The 24072-nt window shown below is 34.7% G+C and overlaps 1 protein-coding gene across 2 annotated transcripts; it reads right to left on the reverse strand.

Moving 5' to 3' along the window:
• Positions 1-6829: 6829 nt before the first annotated feature.
• Positions 6830-8773, reverse strand: LOC145042096 (uncharacterized). 2 transcript variants are annotated; one of them, XM_078990464.1, is made up of 6 exons: positions 8438-8773; positions 8175-8354; positions 7931-8012; positions 7728-7835; positions 7446-7508; positions 6830-7189 (listed from the first exon to the last, which is right to left on the reverse strand). In XM_078990464.1, the coding sequence occupies exons 1-6, from the start codon at positions 8687-8689 to the stop codon at positions 6993-6995; spliced, it is 882 nt and encodes a 293-aa protein (XP_078846590.1). In that variant the 5' UTR covers positions 8690-8773; the 3' UTR covers positions 6830-6992. The 2 variants fall into 2 exon arrangements, with proteins under 2 accessions (XP_078846590.1, XP_078846589.1); XM_078990463.1 differs by having other exon boundaries at positions 7350-7508; positions 8438-8765.
• Between the last annotated feature and the right edge of the window lie 15299 nt (positions 8774-24072).

Below are 24072 nucleotides of genomic sequence, written 5' to 3' on the forward strand. Positions count from 1 at the left end.
AATTGGGTGATGTCGAAAAATATACTTCTACGCATTATATTAATCTGATTGTGATAATGAACAACTGTAAGAAGAACAATGACGCTGACAAGGCGGAAATTAAGAAGGTGATGAATTGGTATGCAGAGATTCGAAGAACATTACATATGGCTGCTCAAGTTTTGATTAACTGATTTCAACACTGCTTACAAAGAGGGAGATTGTGGGGTTCGAAATGTGTTGTAAGGTGTCGAAGTTTTTGTAATGCTCGAAAGTAGATGTAATGTTATTTACAAAGGCATTTTTATTTCGAACCTGTAATGCTTAGTCCTTTGTATTTTTTGTATGTTTTTCAGTTCTCCTATAAATAGGAGATGATGCTTAGAGTTAGATAATAATTTTCTATTGTATCCTGTCTAATACTCTATGTATAGAAAAATATAATAGAACTGAAACATGATCATATTTACTCTCTGTATTCTTAATCCGTTACAACTTTGATTTCATTTCATTCTCGATTAACAAACCTCTTCAAAATGTTTATACCTATTAATTTGTTATGATCCAAAAAATACTATTATCATTAATGTTATGTTTTACGATTCAAAATTATATAACTCTAAAAATGTTATCATTTAAAATTAGTTATGAGACAAACTTGATTTTATTGAAAATGTTATTATAATCCAAAATAATATATAACAAAATGTTATGAACCAAAAATTATCATGAAATAAAGTTTATATAAAAATATTTCATTTGGTTTGAACATGATTTAAAATGTGTATGTCATTAACCCTAAAACATTTAACCCAAACTATATTACACGTTTTCATTTTAATTACTTTTAAGCTAAATGTTACTTTAGCATATAAACTAGGTTCCTGAGATTGAATAAGTGAGACATACTCTAATACATGCAACTTTTGCTTAGCATGATCACATCCTTGCGTAATTAAAACAATAGATTAAATCACATAAAAAATCACTTTATTATTTAATTGGATAAATATCAAAACATGCTGCACTAAAATCAAATGAAAATGATTGATTTGGTTCATTTAGGCATGAGTTTACCAAGGTTACACACCTACGCATAAACATCAACCTCACGAATTGGATAAATGCACAGGTAATCCACTTAGCTGCGCTTGTAGACTAACTTTCTTGAATTTAATTCTAAAAAGTAAGAAGTAATCATATATTTCAGAATTTTAAGATAAATAGATAAAAAAAATCAAAGTTTTGTAATTCGGTATTATGTGTTTCTAAAGGCAAAGGGAGAAAAAGAACTACGCCATATATATATATATATATATATATATATATATATATATATATATATATATATATATATATATATATATATATATATATATATATATATATATATATATATATATATATATATATATATATATATATATATATATATATATAGGGTTAGGTTTATGTAAGACGGTCTAATTTTATGAGACCGTGAGACGAATTTTTTTAATTTTTTTTAGTTAATTCAAGTTCCGAAAATAATATTTTAAATTTTTTTTTCGGATTTTTCCATTTATTCTACATTTTAAAATTATTTTTTAGAATATGTCAGTGTAATATTCTATTAGAATATTTCACGTATTTTTAAAAAAAAATGAAATTTATTTTTATTTTTTTTAGTTAATTCAAGTTCCGAAAATAATATTTTAAAAAAAATTTAGATTTTTCTATTTATTTTGCATTTTAAAATTATTTTTTAGAATATGTCAGTGTAATATTCTATTAGAATATTTCACTTATTTAAAAAAAATGGAATTTTTTATATTTTTTTATTTTTTTTAGTTAATTCAAGTTTTGAAAATAATATTTAAAAAAAGAATTTTTGGATTTTTCCATTTATTTTGCATTTTAAAATTATTTTTAAATTTGGCTCACGGTCTCACAAAATTAGAATGGTCTCAAATGAACCTGAACATATATATATATATATATATATATATATATATATATATATATATTATAATGTGGATAAACAACTATCATACAAAAATATTATTTCTTCTGTCTCGTCTCGTCAATACGTTAAAGTGGTAATGAAAAAAAATATATAACTCAAATTTATTCTTGCATCTCAACTTTTGTTTTTTGTTTCTCAATCAAAATTATCTCTTTCTCTCTCTCTTTCTCTCTCTCTCTCTCTCTCTCTCTCTCTCTCTCTATATATATATATATATATATATATATATATATATATATATATATATATATATATATATAGGTTTAATGGATAATGAATAATTATGACAACATAGAACAAATTATCAAGTGACACATATCCATTTCTAGGTTTTTTGGGTTTCCAAAGTTAATGTATTTTCTATTGATACTTACCCTATACGCACACACACACACACACGGCCTGTGGTCGCTATGAATTTAGCGTCCTAAAAACCATAATAAAACTTTTTCCATTTTTAAAAAGGAATAAACCATTTTTTTCATAAAACATAAATCACCAAAACACTGTTTTACAACCATCATAAAATCATAATATAAAAAACGTAGTATCTCTCCAAATATATCGACCATTGGATGATATGTATGGTCCTGCCTTCGCTTGGACTCGATCCTCAAAAGTACCTGAAATATTTAAATCCATAATTGTAAGGTAATAATGCTTAGTGAGTCCCCCAAAATACCACATACAGCAATACACATACAATGCATGCACACCAGGCCTACAACACATGGATGGACCACCTCCTGAGCCTATAGCCCAGTACGATCGCTAGTGCTGGATCGCTCTCTTGAGCCAATAGCCTATGGTTGGAACGTTGTCCTGGGCCTACAATATATAGATAGACCGTACCCCTTAGGCCTATAATAATAACTAGACCGTCCGAGTTTCTTGGACTACAACACAGAGCAACTCTGACTCAACCCAACCATAATATGTCAACATATGAATATAACAATAACAAGAAAACAAATATAATCATAACAAATCTACCAATCTAACAGATTAATAGAACATATCAACATCCTAACATACAAATGATATATACTATAGTACAAAATATAGTGAGAAAATTTACGTCACAAACGAACATACAAAACCACGGTTCACGCGAAAGCAAAGACTGGCATTACGAACTACCTATACATCAGTTAAAGGCAAATCCCCAATATACAACCTAGAACCCTCATGTTTGACCAAAAAGTCAACTAAGTCGAAAATTCAGCGGTCGAGTCACCACGTCGTGGCCAACACCATGACCATGTCAAGGTGGCTACACGCCAAAACAATCGCGGTGACATTAACCACTACGTCGTGGCAAACAACTCGTCACCTCATGGGACGTGGTTCCAATAGCTTAATAGATTAAGCTCTTAACCTTTACTCTCCATAGCTCAAAAGCTTAGATTTGAGCCTTCCAAAGGTCTTGATGGATAAAGTTTCCAACTTTATCCTTTAAGCCATCCAATAAGCAAGATCTTTAACCTACGTTCTTAATGGATGCACTAAAGGAATGGATATCAAACTATGTCATGCAAGCCATCTTTCTAACCACCACCTTGGTCTAGAAGCCATAACATGCACTCAAGGGTTCTAGAGTTCACCCAAAATCTCCAATAAAGTCCTAATATTTTAGGTCAGTTTATGGTTTAATCCCAAATTAAATTTTGTTTTCCTAAAAATGACAGAATATTAGCTAAAACTTCGGAATAACCCTTTGTGTCCAGTTTCGCAGATTTAGCTGGTATTTTGACTTTTTTCGTTAATTCGTCAAAATATTGGGACTTTTTTATTAATTCGGCTAAAACATCAGAATAACCCTTTTATCAATATATTAAAAATAGTTTGTTTTTTTAATGAGTGTATTTTTTTCATTTTTTTATACAACGTTATATATTCAATTGTCATGAAATTTAGTAAAAAGTATCTATACAATCCAAACACCTAACAAAATTCATAAATTTGTCTGAAAACATTTACCGCATATAAAGTGCTCCATGCATGATTGCAAGACGAAATTCATACAAAATTATTGTATATTATCTTTTGATTTTAACATTGGTGTAAGTATTGTGATAACCACAAAACATACGTAATAATACTAATCAAGTATACTTAAATCTATTGGATAACCTTTCTCGTTAATAGTCATTTCCTTCTTCATTCGATTGGTTGTTTAAAACCTTAATCCATCTGCCCTCTTTCCCGCTCAGTTTCTTTCTATCTATTGCTGAATTGGGAAGGATGTGATAAGGGATACATACACACATCCCTTATATAGATCTTTGTCTTTCCTCTTTATGTGCGCACACATGCATAAAAGTGTCTGATTTTGAACGTGTGTGAAATGAGGGTATCAAAGTTCAAGCGAATATGTGTTTTGTGGTCTAGCCACGGCAAGACTAGCTACTACAAAGATGTTACTACTGTCCTTGGTAAATTGAGGTACACGTTTAATATGAGGGTGTTGAAGTGCATGATTCAATAGAAAATCGGTATTAACGAGAAAGGTTGAAATCAAAAGAAAATATATCTTCCAATAAAGCTTTTCAAACAAGTTTATGAAGTTTTGTTTGTTTTTTTTCGTAGTAAGATACTTTTTCTAAATTCCGTGACTTTAAAATTGAATATTATCTTTAAAAAAATGAAGAAAAAAAATACACTCATTGACAAACAAACAATTTTTAATATATTGATAAAAGGGTTGTTCCAAAGTTTTAGCCGAATTAACGAAAAAATCTCAATATTTTGACGAATTAACGAAAAAAACCGGAATGCTGGCTAAATCTGTGAAACCGGCCATAGAGTTATTTCGAAGTTTTAACCGGTATTTTGTCATTTTCTATAAACAAAATTTAACTTGTGATTAAACCGTAAACTAGCCTAAAATTTTGAAATTTTATTGGAGATTTTCCTAAAATATTTGACTGAAAATTTTAGTATTAGTTTATGTAAAAACTACTATATTAAAATTTAATTAATAAATTAGATAATAAGTTAGTCAAAAGAATTTAAGTGTGACGACTGAGTAAACCCATATAAACCAACGGTTCAGCTCAAGAGCTCCGGTTGTCGAGAGCTTTTTGAAAATATAAGACTAGCCATCAATTGTTCTAAGTTGGGCCACTTTTGGCATTGCTTGTCTTTATCCCACTTGTTCATGAAAACATATGGCTAACTCTTCAATTTGAGTTGCATCATAAAACTACAACTTCCGGCTACAAACCTACAAACCGGTTTTGCCAAACATAGCTTTCATAGTGTATAACTTACCAAATATCATTGAACACTCTCTTTGCTTATGATATATTAGTTTGCAATCGCCAGCCCATAAGACCCAAGGCTTTAGAGCCTTTCTTCCTAGGACTTTTATCTTAACTTGAGTGGTTGTCTACTAATGTCCATGTGTTGGTATTTTAAGTTGTAGTGATACCCTTTTTAGACTTTATGAATAATTAAAACTTTTGCATGCTATCATATACAGGGTTGCTAAACATTGTCGTACTTGTTTGAAACATTCGTTGTCAACTAAAAAATTTAGCTATACAAACTGCAAGGAAATTATCACTTAACGACCTTTGTGGGATAATAAGTTGTCCAATCTCTCTCACCAACAAGAACTTTATCCATCTCACTCAAACTTTAAATACTAACCAATGCTTCCTTCATTTTTTCATAGTGTTTATCAACCAGTTCTAGTTGCTTCACGATTAGGATATGTTATTGATCTGCAATCTTCTTCAACTTTTGAATCTCTGTCTCAAATCTGTCTTTATAACCATCAATCTGTGGTGAACTCTAAGTTTCAGAAGAGATGGCACATGGCTTGTTAGGAACAATGGAATTTCCATATGAACAAAGTTAATGAACTTTTCTCTTGCGATTATGTCCATCCACAACTTTATAAATCATTTGATTATCATCAACTTCTTCTCCCAACTTATCCGACAATGTTATAGTTGAATCAAGATAAAATTCATGCAAACTTTTTTAAAAATTTTGTCAAATAATTACAAACTGAGCTTACATTTGTGAAAACAGAATAAATGTTTTCAATCCATTTGTGAAAACAGAATAAATGTAACCATCTTCATCTAGTCTTTGATGCATCCAGCTTTGATCTATAGTGCTCATTTTCTAATACGTATTACAAATACATCAAAAATATGAGAAAATTGGTGTATTGAAGTTAAATATAAGCCAAAAATACCAAGAACAACTTCAGCAGCTACAATAGTTGCATTAAATCGTAGATACTTTTGTTGCAGCAATAATTTTCAAACTACACTCTGGGGAATTCACATTGATAAATCTGGACTTCTTTATGTTTGTAATTACTTCCTCTATCATTGGAATCTTTTGGTGAAATCGCCAATATCATGTTATGCGAACTATTTTGTTACCCATTTGATACAAAATCTAGGAGGATTTAATCGATGACGTCTTAACAAAGAATGATATTCAAATAATTAAATCCAGTAAATTAGCATACAAATCCATAGGGTATTAACAAGTTTATGCCTTGAAAAACAAAAGATGATGTTGGGCAGAAAACGAAGATGTTGGGCAGGGAGACGGTGATGAATGGAGACGGTGGGGGCGGTGCAATGCTGACTAAGGGAAACGGTAGGACGGCCGACGGTGGTGAAGATCGATGACGGGGGTGACCTAGTCTTCGCTGCACGTAAATGGCGTCGGTGGAGAGAGGTTAGGCGACAGAACCAGAGGAATTGAGAAGTTAGGGCAAAATTGGAGATTTAGAAATTACGAAGACTTTATGGTTTGATTGATCGAAGCAAAATTTGCTTTACTTTTTCACTTTTTGCTACGGAATAATCGCTAATGTTATTGAATATACACTTGAGACCATTTATTTCTTCAAAGTTCAAACACATGCTGTTATGATAGTACATGACATCAAACATAACATAGGAAGAAATAAAAGTCGAAACCATCAAATACACAAAGGAGCCATTAACTCTTCGACGTTGGATCATGACTCGTGAGACTATGCAAGTAGTAATATCTTGCCAATATGTGTACTGGTTTCCATAAGCTTATGAGCCTCTCCAGCTTCTGATAGAGGAAAGTAGTTATACACAACCGGCTTCACCTTCCCTTGTTCAATCGCTGGCCAAACATTCTTCTCCACTTCACTCACTATTTCACCCTTCTTTTCCAACCTTCTTGTGCGCAAACCAGCACCTGCATCAAAGAAATATATGCTTATGTTTCTACCCGATTTGGATGTCAATATGACAAAAATAAATGGCATGTGCATCAACAAACGTTGTTTTGGCATACATATATATATATATATATATATATATATATATATATATATATATATATATATATGTATTACCTTGTACAGTGAGCCGTTTTGCAAGAATGAATGATATATTTGCTTCTGCTTTGACTCCACCCATGAAACCAATGATGAAAAGCCTGCCATCCATACCTAAGCTTTCTAGGTTTTTTTGGAAGTAAGCTCCCCCGATATTATCCAGTATAACATCCACACCTATTATTCCACTCTTCTATTGTTAGTTACACTTGAGGAACAAGATCCGAAGATTGATTTTACTTTACTTGTTGCAAAAAATATAAGATTTTGGACAATATAAAAATCCCATTATTTCTGCAAAAAAGGATCCCGTTTTCACAAAATAACACTACAAGTATGATGGTTTAAAAAGTCCACCACTATAAAGAAAAGGGCTAAACGCAAGATTGATTTTACCTTTTCCCCCTGTTTCCTCCTTTACCCTTGCAACAAAATCTTCCGTCTTGTAATTGATGCCAACATCAGCTCCAAGCTCCTTACAAGCCTTCAGTTTTTCCTCGCTCCCTAAATGAAAAAGTAACATTATTGTATGTTTTGATTGCAGATAATCATGGAACTGAATCAACATTTATAGAAAAAGAGGATTAATATTAGTTTACCTGCAGTAACAAAAACTTTAATGCCAAGGTATTTAGCCATCTGAATAGCAAATGTACCAATGCCACTTGAACCACCATGTATCTGAAAACCTTATAATATCATGTCTGCTCAGAGTGTAGCAGAAAAACAGTTTTTTCTTTTTTTCAATGCCGATTCTAGGGTCAGATGCCCAAAGAATTTGTGGTTAAATTACAATGAACCAAGGACATGTTAGAAGCAAAAAGAAATAACATTTGACATTACCAGAAATGTTTCTCCTGAAGATAGTTTGCTTGTCATGAAGACCGTCGACCAAACAGTGCATGCCACCTCCGGGAAGCTAGCAGCATCTTTCAAAGAAACACCGGAAGGGATAGGAAGAATTTGACCCGAAGGTACAGCTACTTTTTCAGCATATCCTCCACCACTTATCAGTGCACATACCTACACTTTCAAGATTCCCATATTATCAAACATGAAGAAGAAGAAACTTGACAACAACTGATTGAAGATATAGAAATTTGTACCTGGTCCCCAACTTTCCAACGGGATACGTTTTTGCCTACGGCTTCGATGGTTCCGGAACATTCTAGTCCTAAATACTCGCTCACTCCTTTTGGAGGAGTTTCCTTTCCTTGACGTATTAGCGTATCAGCTCCGTTGAGAGCCGTGGCTTCCACTCTGATCAACACGTCGTCATCTTTGACTTTCGGTTCTTCTACTTCTTGCAGTTTCAGAACTTCTGGACCTCCTGGAGTTGTGATGACTACAGCCTTCATAGTTTCCGGTTATGGGAAGTAAGTTTGGCCAGAAGAGGGTTTTTTGGGATAGCATCGATTATGAGGGGACAATTACAAAAACAATTTGAAAAGCGCCATTATTGAGCAACCCACTTTCGGCTAATTAGCCGCCAATAAGTTATTGGAGCAAATCAGCAAACGATCCCTATGGTACACTAAATTAACACTTTGGTCCAATTATTTTCACTAAATAAGCAACTTTGGTCCAATTTTCTTTTTCCCATTACATTGGTAGTCGCGTGTTTTAGTAAAATTAGCAACTTTGGTCCATAGCCCACATAAAGTCACTTTTCTACCATCATGTCATTTATTTTATATTTTCTTTTGCATATTTTATATTTTTATTAATATTAAATATAAATGGTCCATAAAAATCATCATCACCCTACTTTACTCCGCCCTTTCTACCCCCACTCTTTCTCTTTTCTTCTCACTACCCTCATCCATCATTGTTGATGTCCTCTTCTCTTCCTTTCCCAACACCTTTATGTCTAATAAATAATTGTTGAAATCCAATTTTCATTTCATCTTCGATCATCTATTAGGTCAAAGGTGAATCAATCTCCATAATATAACAATATGATCTTGGAAAATAGAAGACGAAAGAAATAATAAACATGAATCAATTGGAAGGGTAAGAAAGAGGTAGATATTATGAGAACAAACAAGATTGAAATGAAATCAATTCATTACTTTGATTAAACTCAAAATGAAGTGTATATACAAACAACATAAAAGGGAAAACCAGCTAATAACTAATAACAACTTACTAACTAACATTTAGTCAAATTACAAAACTGCCCTTATCAGTCAGAACTGTAATTAGCGCCCCTCAAGATAGAGTAAATATTCTTTAATCCCATCTTGAACATAAAAGGTATCAATTTTATAACTAGTAACAGTTTAGTGAATATATGGGCTAACTGATCAGAAGATCTAATCGGCATCAATTTGATTGTTTGGTCAACAATCGTATCTCTCACGAAGTGGCAGTCAACCTCAATGTGTTTCATACATTCACGGAATGTTGGATTCGTAGAAATTTGGATAAGAAAGAAACAATGCAAGGTGGGGGGGGGGGGGGGGGGTCCATGGTGGCAACACCAATAACTGATGGTGATGGTGGTGGTGGTAGTTGTTTCGTAGTTTCTCAAAATTTCACACATCCTTGTTAATTCAAATTCTTAGCTTCCTTTGATTTCTCATTTTCACTCACCCTTGTAGGTAGTATTTCACTTCATCCCGATTGAACATTTACATATTGTTCCTTAAAATTTTTATTTTGATTAAAGAATTTATTAAGTTTCATTCTAACATCAACTTTGATTACATTTGCATGTTCAAAAGTGATGATTCTTTCCTTGTTTCTTACTCATTAAGTTTGGGGAGACATTTCAAATAATGCACATTGGATGGTTACCAACAAGTTGTTCTCCTATTGTCAGTACCCTATTTCACTTGAATGCCTACGAACTTAGAAACGTACAAACACCTTACTTAAAACCCACATTTTGCAAAAATGCCAAGAAGAGAGTTTTCATAGTCTTATGTTCAAAATCCTATTATTTCATGCAAGAAGAGTTCAATTGAAGGATTTAGAGTTAAACCAACCATAGCCGGAAGGTAATGTGTTTTAATGATCGTTTAAATATTTAATTTAGTGTGGTTTGATTATTGACAATCGAAATTATTTTTACTGTTTGAAATGACATCCACGTCATGCAGGAGAAAAGAGAAAGAGCCTAAAACATACCTATGTATTAAAGACTCTGATGATGATGTTACTATCTTTTGTTTTTTCTATTACAAACCAAAGCCTTCAAGCCTAAGTCAAGTAGGTGTATATAATGATCCTTTCCTCAATGTATTATATAATGAAAACATGTTAAGGAATACATATTGAGATGTCAGATATGAAGATATATAATGATGATGTTGAACAACATGAAGAGCATAAACATATTAAATAAGAAAAATAAGTTCAAGTTTGTGTATAATACATGGTGCGGGATCTAAATGTGAAATAGAAAAGGATGAAACACATTGATAGAGAGTTGTATGAGTCCCCTACAACTAAGGTTTGCATTAACTAACTAAGTTGTAACATATGCTCACAAACTGTTGAATAGAATCAAGATCTCGTAATACCTCGCCTTCTTTATCTCCTCGTCTGCCACATACTACAGAACCAAAAGTGCCCTCTCCCAAAACATCGTGGTGATCTCAGCCACCATCTCAGTAGTCTGGTGGAGATCTTGAAACTCTTACGCTAACTGGTACACCTCAATCACTAGTGCAAGCTCAGCCTTGAACCTAGTCACAAAATCATCCCATAACATGGAATCAACATCCTTATCACCAACACCACCGATCTCGTACCCTGGCCTTCAAAAGACATGATGCAAGGCAGACCTTTTCCCCCTCGAGGAAATTGTCGGTGCAAAAAGCGTTAGCAACATTCACTAACCACCACTTTCTTGCTATCGGGTCGTTCGCCACGTAGTAGTCTGGATCCCCACACGCCCAGAACTCCCTGAAGTTAATGAACGTGCCCCTACCTGTTGGATTAGTGTCTAAGTCCATAACTATTTTGGTATGTACTTGACCCGATGGTGCATGGTCCTTTTGGGTTGCCTTCACCTAAGCAACTTGATAGGATGAATTATGGAGAGATAGGATTAAATATGATTTATTAATATATTATGGGAATAATATATTAAAGGAGAAATCATATTGTTTAATTAATATTAGTCAAGAATTAATAAGAATTAAGTTTGTGACTAAAAGAGATTAATTAAACTTAAGGGACTGGAATTGTAATTATAAGATAATTGCAATTGGGCTATGGGTTATCTTATTATATAAGGTTGGACGAATTCTATGGGGAAACCCATAAGAAATCATCCAAGGTCCTTAAATAAAGGAGTTCGCAGGTTGCTTAGGGCTTAAGCATCCAAATTAGGGTTTCCTTGTTAGATAATCCTAATAGCCTCGCTATATATATAACCTTAAGCCCCAAAAAGGGGGACAAGCTTCTTTCTAGGGTTTTGGACGGTTTTGGGCAGCCTCCTTCTCTTCTCATCTTCATCCTATTGCTTTTGGTGTTTGTGAACCATTAGAGGAGTGACACTTGTGACTCTAAGCTTTCTAAAGTCATTACAAGAAGGATTTGTGATTGTTATTGCTACATAACAATCAAGGTAATATCTTGAACCCATTAATATGGTAATATCGATTATCATGATCTAGAATTAGGTTTATAGTCTTGGATTAATTGCATGTACAATAGAGAAACCTAGATCCAAGCATTAGGGTTTGTATGAGCACATAGGATGTTCTTATGACCAAAACTCATCAGTGGTATCAGAGCCTAGATTGGTTTCTATTGTATTGATGCATTATGTGTTTATTCAAGTTGCAAAAATCGTTTTTGGCCAAACTGCCTGATGAACTCGGCGAGTCCATATGGGTACTCGGCGAGTTCGAGCGTCAGAAAGAGGGGATTTCGGGATTTCTTGCTGTTTTTCTCATGGATAATTGCCTTATCTGTTTTAGATCAATAACATCTGATTTTAATCAATTTTATGAGTATATCCTTGATTAAACAAAAGATAATTACCAATTGATTAGATAATAACTTCCTTATATGATTAAAGTTGATTATTTGTATTAATTGGGTAACGTATTTTGCAAGAAATTGAAATTAGGTCAAATATAGATAATGATGAAATTAATTGTTTAATTTGTATTATTTGTTATTTGATCCTTGTATTATGAAAAGTTTCAATTTTCCCCTTTAGGTTTTATAGTTTAAATTTAAACTCAAAAGTTTATTTTTGAAATTTAAATAGTTGAAACCCTAATGTTTTGAAAAGGTTTCAAAACTTGCTCTCAAGTTTCGGAATTTAAATTTTGATTAAAAAGTTTAATTTTGATGTATATTTAAATTCTAAACCTAATGTTTTGAAATGTTTCAAAACTTGCCCTTACGTTTTTGAATTTAAATATTGGTTAAAAGTTAATTTAGAAATGTTAAATTCTTAAACCCTAGTATTGTTTTTAAAAGTTCAAATCACACCCTTATGGTTTTATTAATTAATTAAGGTGTGTAATTAAAAAAGGTTTAATAAATCCATAAAAGTTTAGGATTACAATTTAGTTGAATTAAAGGTATAATTGTTGACTTTGACCACCTAGTATTTTAAAAGTGTAAAATACACCCTATACTATATATAACATTAAAAGTCTAACATTATATATATATGTATGAGTAAAAGTTAGTCTTACCGTTAGTAGGCCTCATTCACGAAGTTGGTCTATAAGGGGTGTTTAAGGAAATTGCCTATAATATGGCGATTGAATGGGTATCCATTCTTACCCACCGCACTCTTGACTAGTGGAGGGTCGTTAGCCGAACGGGTAGGATAGGACGAAACCTTCCATTATAAGTATAATGAAGTACAAAAGTAACTAAATATTTTTTACAAATTCCCAATCTTAGTTACTTAGGCAAAAGTGAATTGATGCAATTCCATGAAATTACACTTTGTGCCCTTGCGAAGACGTTAGTGGAGCGTGTGTGGTTTACCAGCTCACTAAATGGTTCTAAGCAAAGGTAGCAAATGGTGACTCAATGTTTGTCATAGTTCGGTGGAGCGTGTGTGGTTTATCGACACATCGAATAGGTGATCGTAACATGTGGGGGCACCATGTAAGTTTGCATGGTTATTCACACCCGCTTTGTGATCCTCGGCATCCCAGTCACAAACAAGAGGGGCATATCGAGATTTAAACATGCCATTGAAATGTTCAATGAATCTCAAAGGATCTAGGATTTTTCATAGATTTAAAAACTTAAATTTCTTATTTGTTTTTCATGGTGAAAATTAGTGAATCGTCATTCACTTACCTTCAAATATTCTGCAACTAGATTACAACATCCCTTTTCTAGGTTGTAGCGTATTGTGTTGGGTCCTAGCCTTAATATCTCATTTGGGTGAATTATTAAGGACTCAATCAATCAACTAACTTGAATTTGTTTTCTCCCGTTTTGTAGATGTCAAAGTTTGACAACTATGGTCTTCCCAAATCCCGTGGAACAAGCATTCCACATGAAAATGATATTCCACGATTCGATCGAGGAACAAGAGATCATGCTTCACTTCCTCCACCTCCTCCCGTTATTCTCCCTAACCCATAAGATCAAAGAATTGAAAGGTTGAATGTCACTAAAGCCCTATTGGAAATGAAACATGAAGATGGTAAACCCGTGTGTGCCCACGTTCTGGGAATGCAATCACACATTGATAGCTTGAGAATGTTGGGCGTGTCATTCCCGGATAAGTTGGCTGTGAACTGGGTTCTGCAGTCACTTCCCGAATCATATAATGAGTTCAAAATAAAGTATTATATGATGGATCATGATGAAAGCCTCATTGACCTAACTTACATGCTCATTGCTGCTGAATCAGAAATTATTTGGCAAAGCAGTGGAGTGTATTTGTTAGGAGAGTCAACCAACCATGCTTTCGAGGACGTTCTAGGAGAACCAACCTGCGTTTGTTGCCAAGAGAAAGGGCGTTGGATACAAGTCTGCCCTAAGAGCCTGAAGAGTCTAGAAGATGGGAGAGTCAAAGAGTATGACTGTGATTCAGATAAAATCCACTATCTAACTCGATTAAGTTCCTATTCGTTGATTCATGATACATAATGTGATAAGATTGCATTTGAATGTTGTTTTGCAGGATCGATGAAAGGAGAGGAAGCTTGATGAAATAGAGCAAGATGAGTCTAATCACGAAGAAATGGATCTCGATCGCATGGATTCGAAGATTAGATTTTGAGCTTAGATAGAGTTGTTAGGAATATTTATTACATAGTTTTTCACTTGATTTTGCATTGTAAAGACAAATGTTTTCCGCTGCTTTTATGAATAAAATAAATTTTGTTTGATGTGTTTATTTATTTATTTCCTTGCAATGAAATCGTTATGAAAAATTGATGTTCGTATATTTACAACAAATGGATGTGATTCTTAATTATGTTGTTTGTGGAAATGTCGATAATTTACCAAATAGGGAAAGTTTCTCATCGCCCAAGTTTCAATTGGATAGAGATTTGGAATCGTACAACAAGAATTGTATGATGAATGAATAAACTTTCACATTTGGAAATTAGACTAATTCGTTGACAAAGTGTCAAGTGAAGAACTAGGAGATCAAGTACACAAGGTTATGTGTTAAGTTCACCATAAGAGTAACAAAGATATTCGTTATGATTTACTAAAGGTTTAGTAAATATGATTATACTTATAAGATTAAGTGTAATTCTGAATTGATTGTAAAAGTTTAAATCAATAAGCAGAACGAATAAGAAGAATCAACTAGGCAGAAAGATAAAAGTTTATCTATTCTAAGAAGAAGGGATAGTACCTTTTATTATGTTTTATGATAGGTCTTAATGATTAAGAACCATATCTCAATTGATCCTCTAAGTGAGTCTTAATACAATTGTATGTATGAGAAGAGGAATCAAGAATTGAAGAAATGGTTAAATCAAGAAGTCAATCATACTTCGTTCCAAAACAAGTCTTAGAGCTAAGATTTTGACATTGAGTGACAAGTCTTAAGAAGGTTTATAACATTCATCAAATGAGGAAAGTTGTGATGTCTTGGATAAGACAAAGACCAACTAGGACCTATTTATGAAGTGTTTTGATAGAAACTACACTAACTCTTGAATATTTGTCAAGAAGTGGTTATTGGCAAGAGAAATTTATATGACGAAGAGTCAGTGGGAGTCTTAATGGTCTTGAAAGGTTTCAGGAAAAAAATCAAAATAAACCTTATCTAACATCACTAGCACACGACTTGAGGTTTACAACCTATCGTGTTGACATGATATTGTTTTTGTGTCGTTCCAATTAAGTTAATTATGCATGTGAGTTCTGTGAGTTCTCATTTGAATGCATAAAAGGCAAGGACCTTGATCAATGAAAAGTATATTGATAGGAAAGGGTGAACTGCTTAACTATTTGGAAGACATGGTGGGCAGCTGTGTTACCATAAGGCAAGAAATAAAGATTAAGAATGTTCGGTCCATATGAGTTTGAATTTGTCACAAACTTCGGTTTTGACAAATTCACATGGATAGGAACACACACATACACCATTAAAATCTAAGTGTCATAAGATTCCCCCCTTCATGAAAATGACTGTGAGGAAATGCTTTCACTAAGAGAGATTTTAAGAAGATAGCAATTGTAAAATTGCATTCTCAAATTTGATTATGGTTATGGTATCCCTCTCCATGACTCGAATTGTGAGATTTGACAATTAGTCTTAATTGTTTAAGACACATATGAGCTATCTTGGATAAAGGTGTATGAGATTAAGAAGCCTTGATAAAGGATTATCAAAGCATTAAGTATTACAAACATGAACTTAAGAAATTCAATAGGTATTGTGTTTCTGGAAGTTAAGCTGGTTTCTGAATACATGTCAAAGCTAGTGGGAGCATAAGCGTTATGTTTATAATAATCATCATGATAGTGGGAGCATAAATGTTATGATTGTATGATTATTAAGGCAAGTACTGCAAGTTAGCAATATTAATTATAGAAAACAAGAGTCATACTTTGCAAAGTTGTAAGGGTTGAATAGTTGTTTTGCTATAATTAAGGGAGAGAATATTATGCTTCATTTCAAATCTAAAGGCTTAGCTTGTGGAATGTTAATAATTTAGTCAAGGATATATGGTGTGTTCTTAGATTTCGATTATGATTACGGCATTCCTCTTCATAATTCGAATTGTAAGAACATAGTACACAGAATATTATGGTGGAAGATTGATAAAGTATCAAATCTTTATGTAAGACATTATGAATCTTGTCCCATACGCTTCAGGTATAGGATCGATTGCAAATGATACAATACTTGACCATTCTAAAATTTTCCAAATGTCTAGCGCATTTAGAGGGAAAAAGGACAAGAATCGGTTTTGACTAAGATAATTAAACAACTATCAACGGACAATCCAAAGTTCGCCGAGGATTGGTCGCTTGTGAGTAGTTGGAAGTATAGTATTGGATGGAGTATATCGACATTTTTATGAATAGATAAGATTCTATTAAGAATGAGTAGTGATATGGTAAGTATGGAAAGGTTTCCATATTGGGAGTTACATATTGAGAATCTATGTCTAGATTAGAAACTTTATGCAAAAGGATGTTCAAAGAAATGTACTTTGAGTGAGAGACATCACATCTATGGAATTGTCTTGTAACAATTTCCGATAGAGAACTTTGTAATTCATTGGCAATAGTCATTGTGACTTTAGTGCAATGACATTACAAAAGGATCTTTGCATAAAATGTTAGAATCTAACATATTCTATAAGTGGCAAGAATTTGATATTCTTACACTTATGAAAAAGGATTGGGAGTTGTAAGATGAGTATGACTGAAAATATGTTCATTTGATCTATTTCACAAAAGTAAGAACCATAGGTAAACATTGTGTGCATGCTGAGAGCATAGGACAAGTGTTATAATTCAAGTAAGAAGTTGATTACCCGAAACGACAAATAATGAGTAATCGATATGGTGATAAATAAAAGGTGTTTTATTTATACTCAAGGGTTTGGGGCCATATGGGATTAGTATTATCCTTGTGTTTCACTTTGCATGTTTTGACTTCCTGAATAATTTAATTGGTTAAGAATAGTCAAATTATTTGAACGGGCCACAGTCGTTCATATGTTGGAAGTAGGTATGAATGAAGACTATCATGAATTGGTGTGTGAATGTCTAAAAGAGTATTAGGCATAAGCAAATGTTTGCTGCAACGTTCATGAGTGCTTATGAATATGATTTGAGCATTAGATTAAACCCACGCTCACTTGGATCACTTCATGGATTTTATCACGAGTGATTGGTGAGACGATAACATCTTATATTCTTGAAACAGAGATGTGTGAGTTGTATCTTGCAAATCGGTTGCACATTGGTAATATGTAAACGCACTAGTAACTTGGTGTTATAAAACATATTGTTGTGTGTGATTCGGTAAGTGAGTGAAAGCGAACATTGAGTCAAAGTTTATCCGTTCCTTTTATCCAAAATATGATAAAAGCGATATCTTTGGGCCCCGCGATGATTTAGTGATGGAAAACGTAAATGCTCGGCCGGGCTATGGCTAATTTGATTTGTTCAATTAGTCAGTCGTCATAAATCGGAAATCGAGAAATAGTATAGAAAGAATGATTTGAAATCATATCTTTTACGATATCTAGAATGGAGGAATATATGATCCCTTATCTAAAGGACACGCGTATCTGATAGGATCAGAGTTGACAGCGGCTTTGGAAAGCTACAATTGCAGATCAAGATCTGGAGTCATACGCGGAATAGTTATTAGACTTATCCAAGTGGGAGACTGTTGGATTAGTGTCTAAGTCCATAACTATTTTGGTATGTACTTGACCCGATGGTGCATGGTCCTTTTGGGTTGCCTTCACCTAAGCAACTTGATAGGATGAATTATGGAAAGAAAGGATTAAATATGATTTATTAATATATTATGGGAATAATATATTAAAGGAGAAATCATATTGTTTAATTAATATTAGTCAAGAATTAATAAGAATTAAGTTTGTGACTAAAAGAGATTAATTAAACTTAAGGGATTGGAATTATAATTATAAGATAATTGCAATTGGGCTATAGATTATCTTATTATACAAGGTTGGATGAATTCTATAGGGAAACCCATAAGAAATCATCCAAGGGCCTTAAATAAAGGAGTCCATAGGTTGCTTAGGGCTTAAGCATCCAAATTAGGGTTTGCTTGTTAGATAACCCTAATAGCATCACTATATATATGACCCTTAAGCCCCAAAAACAGGGACAAGCTTCTTTCTAGGATTTTGGACGGTTTTGGGCAGCCTCCTTCTCTTTTCCTCTTCATCCTCTTGCTTTTGGTGTTTGTGAACCATTAGAGGAGTGACACTTGTGACTCTAAGCTTTCTAAAGTTATTACAAGAAGGATTTGTGATTGTTATTGCTACATAACAATCAAGGTAATATCTTGAACCCATTAATATGTTAATATCGATTATCATGATCTAGAATTAGGGTTTATAGTCTTGGATTAATTGCATGTACAATAGAGAAACCTAGATCCAAGCATTAGGGTTTGTATGAGCACATAGGATGTTCTTATAACCAAAACCCATCACTACCAAGGCCACCATCTCAGAATGAAATGAGCTCAACCGCTCATCCAAAATCTCCAGAATGCCCTCCTTGACTATACCAAATATCATAGGATTCAGCTCAAGAATGCAACACATAATCTCATACAAAATGAACTCCCTGGTCTACTCATCTAACTGCCCGGTCCTAAAACTTGAGTCCGAGCCCTCCCCAGCACTAGAACTATCAACCGACCTGCATTGCAAATTCACAATACTAGAATAGACCATATAAACCATCAGATTCCGCCTCAAAATATATCGAGGGTTCACAAAATCTACAAGTGTAACACCCTGTTCTAAGAGTAACTATTCCTGGATCCCCGAGACCAAAAGTAAGGGTGTTTCGGTCTTTTATGGGCAATGGGTTTTATTCGAGAAGGATTTCGGTCAGGGAGTGTTGCTAGAAGCTTAGGTCTTCTCACCACCTTTTTGTGGATATAAAGTCCATCAGAAACGAAATTGGAATAAAGGAGTTATGACACTTTGAAGATAGTGTCAATATTGGTCCCTTAATGGAAAGTTGTCAAAGGAAGGCCATGCATGCATTTGGTACATGCGTGAGTACGCCCAGCGTAGGCTGGGTTACGCCCAACGTAATGGAGTAAATGAAACGCGGAGTTCCTCGACATACACCCAGCGTACATGATGTACGCCCATCGTACATCCAGTGCCTAGAAACCCTAATTTTAGGGTAAGCCACTATATAAGGAACATTATGGTTCCAACCCTAGCCTCCATATTTGCCCTCTTACCCTCAGAAACCCTAAGTGGTCGTTCTTCTTCCATTGTTGTGGATATTTGACCTTGGGGAGCTTGGTTTGGCAAAGGAGAGCCTAGAAGAAGAAAAAAGAAGTTGTCAGAGAAGGTGGTGGGTGGATGGAGCTTGTAGTTCTAGGAAACCATCATCTTCTGGAGCCCTTTTGAGGTATAAAGTCTCTTACTTAACAATTATATTGTGTAGATCTAAGTGTTATGAAGTTTTGACACCATTTCTTGTCCTAAAAACCCCAAAGTGATGCATGATGCGAGTTGGTTGAGATTAGTTGTCCTTTCTGACCTTAGGAGAGGTCTTGAGTGAGAAAAATGAGGTCCCAATGGCTTTGGTTGTCTCATGTGTGATGTAGGTAGGTCTTAATGGATTAAGACCTTGATTTAGAGCTTTATGGACGTCCCAAGTAATAAAGTTTGAGACTTTATGAATCCTAGGCATATTTGGTCAATGGATCTAAAGTTCGGGCTTAAGAGCTTAAGCCATTAAGAACTTATGAGGAATTTTAGTTCAGCGAGATTACGCCCCACGTAAATTGATGTACGCCTAGCATACTGGGTCAGTGTCCCGTTTCTAGTCCGCGAGAATCGAAGTACGCCAGCATACCAAGAGGGGTACGCCCAGCGTACTCCCTCTGATGAGCTTTCAATGTTGGGCCTTAAGTGATTGGGCTGTTTATGGGCTAGTTGGGCGTGGGCTGTGACTGAATATTATGGATGGAGTATGTTGGACCCATTAATTATTATGGGCCTTGGATCTAGGCCTGTTTGGAAAGGTGGCCCAATTTAGTAAATTGGGCCAATATTAGGCTTTGCATGAGGATTTGGTTTTGGGTCTTGGCCCAATAAGAGGAGGATGGACTTAATGAGTGTTGTGAGCCCTTGGCCTAGGAAATCATGATGGTTTCTAATGTAATGATTTTGCATGTGATAGTTGGGATTTCCGGCGAGTCAGCAGTCAGAGATTTGCAGAATTACGATAGTTACAAGGTGAGTTATCCTCACTGTACCCAAGGGTCTAAGGCACCAAGGCCGGCCCTTTGATTTGTTGTTTAGAGCTTATTATGTTGTGTGATGATATGCTTGCTAGTATCCTAGTATATAGGATAAGGACATGAGGATATGCCTTGTTAGCTTAGTATCCTAGAGAAATGGATAGTTGTGTGATGGCTAGTTCTGTTGGATCAGCGCCCTGGTAGTTGGGTAGTGGTTATTTATAGACCGGTAGTTGGTCTTGCCTTATGTATGCTGGTAGGAGGCTACATGCGGATTCTATATGTTGAGCAGTAATAGAGGGTATTCCATCCCGGTAGGATGATAGGGCCATAGTATGTTGGTTCTGTAGAGTATTATGTGGTTGAATGTTATGTGTGCATGTTTGCTAGTATAGATTGGCATTCCAACCTGGTGGTTGTGGGACAGGAGTATTCCATCCAGATAGGATGATTGGACTCATAGTATGTCGGCATTCCAACCCGATGGTTGAGGGGCCTGGGGTATTCCATCACGAGGGATGATTGGGCCCATAGTAGTAGTAGTAGTTACCATATGTATAGGAGGTGGGGCATTCCAACCCGATGGTTGTGGGTCAGGATTATTCCATCTCGGTAGGATGATTGGACTCATAGTATGTTGGCATTACAACCCAATGGTTGAGGGGCCTGGGGTATTCCATTCTGAGGGATGATTGGACCCATAATAGTTATTGTTGTACATATATGTGTATAGACATACCAACCCAATGGTTATGGGCCGAGAGTATCCCATCCCGGTAGGATGATTGGGCTTGTAGTATTTAGGCATTCCAACCTGATTGTTGAGGGTCGGGGGTATTCCAACCGGAAGGTTGATTGGACCCGTAGTATGTTGTTCTTTGTTATATGTGTATGTTTATTTGTGTATGGGTACTTTGGGGGAACTCACTAAGCTTTCGGGCTTACAGTTGTGGTTTATTGTTTCAGGTGCTTCAGGAGATCGTGGCAAGGCGAAGGCGTGATCGTACCGCTCCTAATGTTTTATGATTTGTGTGATATGGTTCTGGGGAATACTCTAATGTTTAAACTATTTTGAAAACAAGATGTATGATTTTAATGGTTTTTGAATGAAACAAAATGTTTTATTTTGGTTGAAAATTTTGTTCGTTACAACAAGTTTCTTAGTTTCATCGCAACTCTCATTGACTCGAGTACGGATACTCTGCTTCTAGTAGTATGGGCCCATACTACCTTGCACATCTAGTCGTACTTTCTTCAAGGATCACCTTGAATCCACCAAGTCGTTGTATATACATACAATTAACCCTCAGCAAGATAAGCTCCCAACACTACATCTCTTCCTAGGTTTTTCCTAGGGGAAACTCCACACCACTCTCCGCCATCAGATGCAGAAGGAACTCCCGCTAACTTCCTCTAACTAGCTCATGAATACAATTACATATCACCTAAACTAGATAATTCTTCGAATGAGAGGTCTCACACTACAACAGTTGGACTCAAACAAGATCTGCACAATAGAGTTAAAACCTAACCTTCTAAAATTATTTAGTCTCAGTAATATGTAACTTAACATATTTGCTTACTAGTTAGTTGAAACTGGTGAGAACTCCTAAAAAGCACAAAGCAAGCAACATTTGAGCATCAATTAATCAGAACCAAGCATAACCTAACCAGGTCATCATATCACTGACTGATTAGTACTAGCATGCAAGTCTACAAGCTCATTTAATAGGAAAAAACATCCCTCCTAGCATTCTATCATGTAAATATTGAACAGATCCTTAGCACTAACTAGCATGTGATTAATAAATTCACAAATCACATCATATCATATAACATGTAAGGGTATTTTGGGAAAACTTACTTGAGCTCGGTCGATTGCATGCAGCACGCCCTTTATTTTATTAGAAAACCCTTTTCTTAAAAAAACATGTCTTTTGAAAAACTTTTCCAAATCCTCAGTTTGATTCCAGATACATCCAAGAGTATGTCTGAATCCCTCAAACCAAGGCTTTGATACCAACTTGTAACATCTCAAAAATAAGACCCAAAAATTTCATTTTTGATTTAAATAAAACGGTACTTCAAAACATTATTATACAATCCAAATAGACAAAAGTATGTCACTACATCATATCATATCATATCATAGAAAATCACAAAATGAAAGAAAAGGTGGTGTGTGCTCTGCAATCATCCCGTGCTCTTCCCTTTCGATCCTAAAATACCTGAAATATAAACTGAAAACCATAATCCATAAGCTTATGTAACATCCTGTCAATAAGGTACTTCTAATTTTAACCCTTATGATTTTATTATTTTGTAAATTGGACCCTAAGGACATGAATGCGTTTAATTAAGCCATAGTGCCACTTCCATAATTTTTAGGCTATGGGAGTACACCATGAGTACGTAAGTACGATGGGTGTATTAGGGCACGCCCTAGTATGTTGGGCGTACACTCGTATGTTGGGAGTACATGGCCAGATCCCAAACCCTAGAAGTAAGCTTGGATCTGGGAGTTTCACATCCTTCTCCATCATTAGAAGGTGTAAAGTTCAAACATTTATGGCTAGTTCACTAGATCTTTCTTATGTGTTCATTTTATATCCCTTTTTGGCCAAAATTGTTAAATCTCGAACATGACATCTTCATGACTCATTAATTTGTATTTTCAAACTCTAGTAGTGGGGTTAAGTCATAAAAATGGAGCTTTAATGGCTAGTTTTGTCCCATGGATATTAATAGGAGTCTTAAGGCGTTAAGGTGTTGGGTCTTTAGGGATGAAGCACTTTTTGTGCATGCAATGTCATAAAGTTTCCAGCTTTATGACTCTTTATGTCATTTGGAACTTGGATCTGCATTTGGGTGCATTAAGTCGTTACAATAAGCTCTTAATGAAGGAATCATGATTCTAGGGTTACACCCCATGTACCTCCAAAGTACGCCCCGCGTACTCATCCAGGGTTGACTCAGCTGGGTTGGCTTAATAGTTTTACCATTTTGACTTTGATCTTGACCTATTTTGACTAGGTTTGACCCTAAGGGTATTTTTGTATTTTGGATTATGAACAAGAATCGGTCATTGTGATGATTAGGTGTTGGATTGAGCTGGTATTTGAAGTTAGTACCTCCGCATCTAGTGTTTAGTCTGAGGTGAGTTTTCTTCACTATATCCATAGGTTGAAGGTGCCGATATCGGCTAGTGATAGGCTAGGGGTCTTTAGGAATTGCATGTTAGAATTGTCTGATTATATGATGCCTAATATCCTAGGGTTCCTAATATGTAATTGACATCATTACTGTAGTTGCTTGGTGTATGCATCTTAGTTATACATAACTAAG

This window comes from Lactuca saligna, chromosome 4 (genome assembly GCF_052625555.1).
Source record: "Lactuca saligna cultivar CGN05327 chromosome 4, ASM5262555v1, whole genome shotgun sequence".
Lineage (NCBI taxonomy): Eukaryota > Viridiplantae > Streptophyta > Magnoliopsida > Asterales > Asteraceae > Lactuca > Lactuca saligna.